At 42.8% G+C, this 9678-nt stretch overlaps 2 protein-coding genes across 3 annotated transcripts in view; one reads left to right on the top strand and one right to left on the bottom strand.

Annotated features, from left to right (window-relative positions):
- Nucleotides 1-2029, bottom strand: part of erp44 (endoplasmic reticulum protein 44) — an 11486-nt gene extending 9457 nt beyond the window's left edge. The window contains exon 1 of the mRNA XM_010736000.3: nucleotides 1838-2029. Within this exon, the coding sequence (XP_010734302.1) occupies nucleotides 1838-1897 (60 nt within the window). The 5' untranslated portion in view covers nucleotides 1898-2029. The remainder of the gene's footprint in view (nucleotides 1-1837) is intronic.
- Nucleotides 2030-2143: 114 nt separating this feature from the next.
- Nucleotides 2144-9678, top strand: part of invs (inversin) — a 20970-nt gene continuing 13435 nt past the window's right edge. For both annotated transcript variants that reach the window (XM_019270767.2, XM_027286228.1), the window contains exons 1-3: nucleotides 2144-2236; nucleotides 2748-2853; nucleotides 9214-9313. In XM_019270767.2, coding sequence (XP_019126312.2) covers nucleotides 2851-2853; nucleotides 9214-9313 — 103 coding nt within the window. In that variant the 5' untranslated portion in view covers nucleotides 2144-2236; nucleotides 2748-2850. The remainder of the gene's footprint in view (nucleotides 2237-2747; nucleotides 2854-9213; nucleotides 9314-9678) is intronic.

Below are 9678 nucleotides of genomic sequence, written 5' to 3'. Positions count from 1 at the left end.
AACTGGGTGCTCAAGAGTTTCCCAATCATTCCGCATCATGTAAACTAGAATCACTGAATAAACATTATAACCCTAAATCCACAAAATCACCTCTATGGCAATGTAAAAGAGCATATTACCACCACTGTCATAACATCAGCTCTTGCTGGGAAGCAGTATTTTATGTCAGGAAACTAAAATCTTGCAGCCATGTATTTTTCTCAGAAAAAAGAATAAGGTTGTAATTATGATGGACCAGCTGGGGATTCCTAAATTCCAGCTCTGATTGCAGCGTTGTATAAAAAATAAAAATCCTGTACGAAAGAGATCAGCATGGAGAAAGATATAAGGGCTAAACTGACAGTGACTAAAAGGTGAAATGGGGGACAGAACACCAGTGTTGGAGAAGTGCTGACTGACAAACGAAAACACAGAGATGCAAATAAAACAAAAACAAATGTAGCCTGAATGACCTCTTTCACTGAAAGGGGCCACTGTTTATCAATGCCCACGTCATGACAGAAGACCATAGACTGTGTTATGAAAACGCCACCAAACTATTTCATTAAGGCTGCAAACACAATCTATATCCTGTGGTGTTTATCTACTCTGTGAACCTTTTATGACTCAAGATCCTCTTCAAACAGGAACACTAGTCACAACTATCACCGTGCTTCACACTTTACTCAGTTACCGAAATATGTGACTGAACTTTTGCACACACACAAACCGACACTCTGAGTTTGAGTGTCACTGCACTTCCTTTAGATTAGTATCGTTATCGGCTGCAACTAACTACTAGGTCTGTTATCGACTAATCTGTCTTTCTGTCAAATGGTGAAAAGAGAAGAGTTTTCAGAGCCTGGGATGATGTTTTGAAAGTATTTCTTTTATCCAAACCAAAAGATATTCAAGCTGAATGTTTAGCATTTATGCAAGAATGATTTAAACTATTGATCCGTGATCAAAACAGTTGCTGCTAAAGTTTGACTGATCATTTGAAAACATTTCCTGGTTCCCTGCCTGACCATATAGGGCGTCACAGCCACAGACTTGGTGAAATGAAATGCCACTGTCGCCTGCAGTCAGGCCAATGCAGACACTGCCCGGAGAGGAGAGCAGGGAAGTTTTCACTTCAGGCCCAAACTCTCCAACAAGAGCACAACTACAGCGCTCAGTCCTGTTCCGGGTTGTCAGCCAATAGGAATGAGCCACAACAGAGGAATTCACCAACCGGCGAGCATCGTTCAGAGACACATACAGACACAATACATGCGTGGATATTTATAACAAAAACACACATTAAACTCGATCAAACACAGCAGAAGAAACCCACTCATTACACAAAACCCTTTAAACTATCAGGATCCTCTCAATGCTGTCGATATGTGGCAGCGTTAGCACCCTAATGCTAACAGGATGCTTCACTCCTTTGACAAAGTTATGAGCCTCAACTTTATTTCCTTTTCTACATTTTAAATCACACACGGTACGTTACACCAGTCACATGTGAGCTCTTATAAGATGCATTGCTGTTAGTTAAAACACGTCAGCTAACAGCTTTACTCGACACTGCCGGCTGAGTTGACATTGCAGCTCGGATAACTTGATTAGTTATGTGTGGAGAAACACAGCGGAAAGGCCGCCCCCGGTGAACATGCTGGATATCTGCACTGCCTTATCTAACTAGCTCGCTAGTCACCTCAGCCAATTTTAAAAAGCCACGTCTCATACATTAGCTCGACGCTAACTAACCAGCTGCAGGCTACATAACGTTACTGAGCTAACGTTAGCTCGTTGGCTACATTTAAAAAAAGCATTTTTTTCCCCGCAGAGCTGAAGATGTGTGTGCGCTTACCAGCAGTATAACCGGGACGAAGCGGATATCGAGAGAGGGAGATATTGCTAACAGTTTCATTGTACAGTATAGTTATTGGAGGTGGTGGTGTTGAGTCTTCCCAGTCTGTCTCGACGCCGCTTCTTCTCACTGCAGCAGGAAGGCGACGGCGAGCCGATCTCACGGTGACCACGGAAACCTGACCGACACTTTCCTGGCGTTCGCGTGGCCTTGTGGGTAATGCAGTTCTCTAGCTCGCCGAGCGGCTTGACCCGGGTGAGGGCGGAAACTCTAAACATGGCGGTTCGCTGCCCTACAGCGGTAACGGGAGTTGTAGTGTTTTGTCGCCCAGGCGGAGATTCAACGGGACTCCTCTACTTGGAAGAAAACTTTCCTGAGACTTTCATCTGAAAGAAAACGGTAAATATAACACACGCAATAGCCGAGTTGAAATAACACTTTATTAAAATGCAATAGCGTCAACGTTGTAGTCACTTTATCCACTGTCAAACATTTGTTCTCTGTGCTTCTTTAGTGCGTTTATGAATAACTGATTTCTCCTGAACAGGGGGGAGTTGCATCATTATGGGTAACTTTTTGTAATACCCTGTCCGACCCATTTTCACCATCCAGCAATGCATTTTGCTAAACCTTGTTTAGTTTGAAAACCTTTTGCACAACTCTGCAAATATTCTCCATAAATCCTCCAAACCTGTGTGTGTGTTTAGCTGCTGCTTAATCAAACACAACTCAAAAGCAAGTTTTCTACACCTCATCAGATTATAGATTAATACAAATAATGTGCCACTCTGATGCGTCCTCCCTCTGCCTGTAATCAGTACAGTAGCAGTAGTGTTGTGCTGGCAGTTATTTGTGTGAACAGGTGGGCTGGTCTCAGTATGTGAGTGATCCTCTTTCTCTGCCCCTGCAGGAGCAGGATCAAGGCAGGTAGGGGACCTGGACGTGCATCCACCCCCAGGAAGGATGCACTGAACTGAGAAACATCTGCTGAATTGTCCCCCCTCAACACAGCTATGGTAAGAATCCAACACACACAGAGAACAGCTTTCCAGATTTAATTTAGGTTTGTAAATCCCAGAAGAGTTTTATTTTCTGTAGTTATCTATCTGTCGGTTACTTTGGTCTCTCCCCTGTACTACCGGTTTGTAATTTTCCCTCTTGAGTCAAGACCATTGAGACTATGTGCAACAAACCTAATTGTGTGCGCTGTAACAGCCTAATTGTTAAGGAGATTAAGGTGGAATGTTGAATTGAATCCCAGCATTAATATTTTATGGGCTAAAGCTGTCTATAGGGGGTTCACAGTGTGTGAGCGACTCACAGATGGAGTCAGAGGAAGATTTCTCTCTCCCCTTGCCTCAATATCAGTGGTGGAGAGAAAGAGGAGTAAAAGGTCCTTCTTAAGTTGTTCATAGATACAAAATAAGCATCACAGTATCCAGAATCTTCTTCCAGTGATGATATATTTATAACTATATCAGCTTAGGTATGAAAAATAACTTGTTGCTTTGTCTGTACTGTGAGTACAAACTGGAAAACATTTTTCTAGTATTTAAAAAAATCAATTTTATTTCTAATTTAGAAAACAATGCAATTATGATATATGATCACAAATTTAAACATATTGCCCAGCACTACATCTCTACTCTAAGTTTACTGCTGTTTCTTCCAGGAAACACGTATTGATCTAAAGGTCTACTTAAGTCAAAGTAAAAAGCAGCCAATTTAAATTGTTTCAACTAAAGGTTGAATCGTTTGATGGTAGGTAATTGTGATGTGATCTTTCCCGTGTTTCGTCTTTTGCGTTTAAACTGGGTTGACTACATAGAAACCGAGATAACTGAACCTTACGGATATTTCTGGAAAGGCAACACTTTTTTCTGTGTGGCACGTGACATCAAATGAATGAAGTCCTGATTCATTATGTAATAAAAATGTACTAGTAAAAGTTAAAGGTGAATATTTGTCTGGGAGTTTGTTTGTCAGGCAAATTAATACAATAATTCTTTTTGTCAGAAACCCTGTATTGTTGGAAATCACAAGCAATCTTAGGTTTAACTTAACTGATGTATGATTGAAGTTGGGCTAATTTTTATTAATAATTAATGTAACCTGTTTTATATNTATATAATGAAGTGATTGTTTAGTCTATAACATATCTATAAAAAAATAATGACAGATAGGGGTAGGGTTTGGAGTAGCAGTCAAAAAACAGGCAACAAAAAAGGTGTTTATTTAAGATAAGATAAGTTAGACTTCAATGATCCTACATCAGGTATATTCACTTGTTACAGCAGCTTGTATACATAAGCTGGATAAGAAATACTCATAAATAAGAAATATATAAAAGTAAGTCATGAAGTCATGCTGGTGTTAAAGAGCTGTTGGAATGAAGGACCTGTGGCAGCGCTCCTTCTTACATGGTGGGAGTAGCAGTCTGTTGCTGAAGGAGCTGTTTAAGGCCCCCACAGTCTCCTGCAGGAGGTGAGAGGAGTTGTTCATGATGGATGTCAGCTTTGATAACATCCTCCTCTTCCCCACTTCCTCTGTGGAGTCTAGAGGACAGTCCAGGACAGAGCTGGACCTCTTGACCAGTTTGTCGAGTCTTTTCCTGTCCGTCTCTGTGTTTTTACAGCGATACATTTGGGAAGGCTACATGAACACGTATTGGTGCTTGTCTAATAATGACTATATTGAGTAAAAATGATTTTATTCTTCGTAGATTGACAAACTGAGGCACAGTGTAATACTGTCTTGTTTCAGTGCTCCTGTCACAAGAAAACTTTGATTTTGTTATGAGCCTGTGTTTTGTCTTGAATTCAGCTGCATGGCCCTTAAAGCTTTGTATGAGTAGTTTTCATCCGTAATCACACATAAACATAGATTGTCTAAAGATGTAATGCACAGTGTCCTATCATACAGCCGTGCCACTCTGCACCCTGCACTCTGATTTCATCTGTCCATCCTCTCCTTATCTCACCCTCTCCTCCCCTTCTCTGTTTTCGCCATCTTCCTCCATTTCGCATTGCACCCATTGATTTTTTTGTTTGTTTTTCCAGCTGATTATGTCCCTGTACTCTGATTCGCCGGTGGGCACATTGCTCTCTGCACTTTAATTGGACATTTAATTAGATCACAGTTTTAGTCCAATTAGACTCAGAGGTGTTGGAAAAGGGATACTGAGGGGAGAAGAAGAAAAAGTCCCCAAGCTGGTCTCTGTCTCCCTTCCTCTTTCTCATTCTCTCCCCTCCCCTTCTCACTCTTTTTCTTCATCTGTCTTTTTCTGTCCGCCTTGCTGTCTCTCCCCCGCCTCCCTCCTGAGGGTGGCTCATTAGTGATATAATGGGATGACACAAAACACACAGCTCCCCTTTACTCTCAGAGTGTCTCAAGCAGTGCCTGAACCACACACACACACACACACACAAACACACACGCACACACACAAGGTGACGGGGACTGCATCAGCTCACAATTGTAGAAGTGGTGTGCCTTTTTTTGGATTGTTACTCTATAAAATCTTGCTTTCTTCCTCTTCGCAAAAGTCTTTTGAGACAAAGCCTGGGTGTGATCAGGCCCTCTGATTAATTTCCAGCACCACCTGACAGTCTGCCAGTCACAGTAACATCGACCAGACACACACACACGACAAACATTAACGACATGCTGGGCAGAACCCTATCGACTCAGTGGAGTGCTCCTCTATGATATCACTACACCTAATGAGACTAAGATGAGCTTCATTACCAACAGTGCTTGCTTACATGCCAGTCAGGTGCAGGGTTATTCTGCACCAGTTTTTAGCTCCCCTATGGCTGGCCCTCTTCCACCTTTTGTTGTCATAGTCGTCGCCCGGTGCTCAGACTCAGAGCATAAACAACACCGTGTCCTAGGGGGCAAAAACACATGGGCAAAATGTAAACACACGCAAGCACACACACAGATGTATGCGGATATGCACACACTTATGCTCAGGTGTAAATCCACAGAGGACACAAGTCAATCTCTGTGTCCCTCGAGCAGTCACACCTCACTTTGTGACTCCCTCCTACCCTCCACCCTCAGGAGGAAGATAGAGAACCAGCCTCGACTGTGTCCCGTACTCTACACACATGCATTCATACATGCTACACTTCATATCCGTACCGGTAATCTGTGTTTTCCCTTTCTGTATGTGTAGATATGTGTGTGCATGTATAGACTGGGTGTGTGTGTGTGAACGACAGGCAGTAGGCAGGGGTGTTTTAGCCACAGGCGTCACTACCTGACCCCCGTGGCTGTGAGATTGACAGCTGTGGTCCCGCCTAATTGCATTACTCTCCCAGGTGATTGGCTCACACCCTGGGGGCTCATTTGTCAGGATGCATTGTGGTAATGATGTAAATTAGCCGATCTATGTGTCACTCAGCCTTGTCCCCCCCTGCTGATTGGCCCCGCTGTGCCCCAGGGCTCGGCCCCCAGCTGGGGGAGCTAGCTCATTGGTCCTTGGGGAACCAGGAAGTCCCCCAGAAATAGGGCTTTACAGATTGGGCATCCCCGTGGGCTGATATTATCCTTCCTCCCACCTCTTTACCTGTCAGTCAAAACCCAGGAACTGATCCCTGCAGCCTCTATCTCTTATCTGAAACAGAGATACACACATGCACACACACTGACACACAGAGACATGTAGGTGGTGATAGTCCCATGCTGGCAAACACTCTGTTAAACTGCCTAAACTGTCTAAAGATATGCTTATACAAAAAGTGTGTGTGTGTGTGTGTGCGTGTGTGTGTGTGTGTGTGTGTGTGTGTGTTTATGTGTGTACACCTGTCTAGAATTGAAATAAAGGCCACAGGCTCAGGCTCCGTTCCCCGCTGCTTACCCAGCATGCTCTAGCTATGTCCTCTATCAAAAGCAGACACCTTCACAGTGACAGACAGCTACAGAAACATATAGACAAACACACTGACAAACATGCGCACACACACACACACACACACACACACACACACACACACACACACACACACTTTGACTCCCCAGTTTCTTTGCCTGTCTGTCTCAATAGCTTCAATTGAAGTGTTAGTTACAGTACACGTCAGGTGTGTGTGTGAAGGAGGCAGCAGTGTGTATGTGCACAGCACTCCTGTAGTGTTGCTGAAAGGTTTCATGGGAGTGTTAAACTCACTCCGGTTATATGAGGCCAAATATGAATAAAGACTAAATAATGTCAGCATCAGCATGGATCAATACTTATACAGATGCACAATCACTTGGTCTGTACCTCAGCCTGTGATCAATAGTTTACTCTGAGTCATTGTCTTCATATTAACAAGTGGAGCGCTCCCTGAGGAACACGTATGAATGGCTAAATGAGGCCACTCCAAACCTCTCAACAGGACCTGGTGTTGTTTTTACACCCTCCTTTGTTTGATTTCAGACACTGCATCGCAAAAGCCTTTTTAGCCAAATTCGGATGCACTGTAGGTGTTTCCAAAACACTCAGATCCTCATGAAACTCTAATTGCCTGCTCTTGGCGATATGAATGTCCCTCACATAGATTCAAATATTGACTTGTGTCCCTCATGTCAGTGTTTGGGCCAAATTATGATTTTTCTTTTCTGCATCTAAGATTATTCATAAATCAATTCATATTTTTTGTTGTGGCAGCTGGGGGTTTTCATATTGACTCAAAAATGCAGGGAAAGATCAAAACAAGTCAACAAAAGTAAAGAGAAAGTCTGGAGTGAGCTCAGATTATCTCCTTTAGATGTCTACGTAAGACAATATTAACATCAAAATCATGATTTTCTTAAAGCTATGGCATCTCTGCTATTTCCGCAGATGTTAGATATTAGTATTTGCAGACTGTGTGTGTGTGTGTGTGTGTGTGTGTGTGTGTGCGTGCATGCTTGTGCATTACTGACTGAGTAATCATTGTAAATTAGAGATGTTTAGAGATGTTTGTGGTTGATTTTGGTAAAGCCCCCGTAAAAACTCTCTCTCACGGAAAATCACTTCCCATGACGTGGCACATGTGCCAAACACACACGCACACAACGGCACTCACACACACCTTTAAGTGCCGCATCTCTCCCTCCCATCCTCTGTTGCGCGCACACTTTTACAAACTTTGCAATAAATGTATTAACTAACCTGTATTAAGTCTCCGCCACTTCTTGGCAGAGCGTGAGAAAGCAGCGAGCATGATGGGTAATTGCCATGCTGCACGCAGTGTCTACGGGAGCACTCTTTATGAGGTGATGGCGGGGAGGGAGAAGGGGGATAAGAGGGAGGGATGGAGGACACCGGAGTATTCCCTCCTCCTTTCAGATCGTTCAGATTTTAAAGAGTTTGAAAGTTTAAAAGACTGTGACGGGAGTAATCAGCCTGCCTTTTCTTTATCAGTTGTATTGTATGAAACCTCTTTCCACAGAAAGTTTCAGCGGTAGTGAATCAGATCTATTCATGTGACTGTTAATAAAAACGTCTTGGAGAAATCTCAGATTGTGGCATGAGTTTGTGCCTCCAGCATTTATGTGTTTAGGGGCAATAATTGATTTCTGTGTTGTGCCCCGCAGGGCTTGTCCCACATCTCTAAACCCCCATACACACACGCACACATACAAATACACTGCAAGGCATGCTGCAGTATTAATGAGACATGAATAAGACATGAAGAGAGACCCCCCTCTTACACGCTCACACAGGGTCTCCCCCTCCCCAGCTGCTTCCTGTCTGCAGATTACCCAGCTTTCACTGGGCCCTGGTTAAGTGGGGCCAGGAAGAGATTTAGCCCCCTCAGCAGGAGCAGACACACACACATGCACACATACAAGTGTGCACACACACACACTCCCTACTGTAAGCGAACATCGGAAAGTATCTGTTTTATTGTGTTGTTGACTGCCAACAGAGCTTCAGGTGTTGGTTATCTGCCCGAAACATGATCGATGTTGAAGCATAATGATTTTATGTTTTCTTCTCTATGGCTGTTATCTATTCATTTAGGCTAAATAAAAGCTTAAAGTAACTGCTTCAGCTTCAGCTTAAATTGTAACTATTTGGCAACAATTTAACTGGTGTCTGTGGACGTCACACTTAACTAATATTTCTTTAAATTTGGGGGTTTATATGGGGACTGGAAGTGATTTTGAGAGTCCCATTTCAGCCACTTAAAGCCATTAAAACATGGCGTATTATCTCAGATAATATGGTATTATGCATGAACTACTTAAGTGTAACTATGTCCAGTTGTGGGGTGTGCTTGCAGCTAATTGAATGGTAAGGAAACTGTCTAGACTCAGCTTAATGTCACCGTATTTAACACTTGATAAGCTGAGTGTATGTTGCTGCAGGTTGAGTTGTGACCTTCTATCTGTTTGTGTTGTAGGCCTCAGCGACGTCTAGCACAGGACCCGTGTCTCTGGGCTCACAGGTTCATGCTGCAGCTGTCAATGGAGATAGGAGCACCCTGCTCAAACTCATCACAGGTAAGTAGCACATAAGCAATCAGGTTCAACTGCTTCGTATAGGTAGGAAAGGTTCTTTGCTGAAATTAAAACAGGAACATTGCAGTTATATCTTAACCACTAACCATCAAGACATGCAAAACACAGGGTTCAATTAAAATTATTATTTTATTTAACCTTTATTTAACCAAGAAGGGTCCCATTGAGATTAAAAACCTATTTTTCAAGGGAGTCCTGGACAAGACAGGCAGCAGCACAAACTAAGAACAAGTCAAATTAAAATGGATAAAAGCCACACAGACAATATTACAACACATAGCAATCTAGAAAAATAATAAAAGTACAATGCAAGCCATGAGTTTAACAACTTTAGTTAAAACGACGAG

The sequence above is a fragment of the Larimichthys crocea genome, chromosome XIII, assembly GCF_000972845.2.
Source record: "Larimichthys crocea isolate SSNF chromosome XIII, L_crocea_2.0, whole genome shotgun sequence".
Lineage (NCBI taxonomy): Eukaryota > Metazoa > Chordata > Actinopteri > Sciaenidae > Larimichthys > Larimichthys crocea.
The sequence above is the reverse complement of the archived record's forward strand: the minus strand, read 5'-3'. Positions and strand labels throughout refer to the sequence as shown.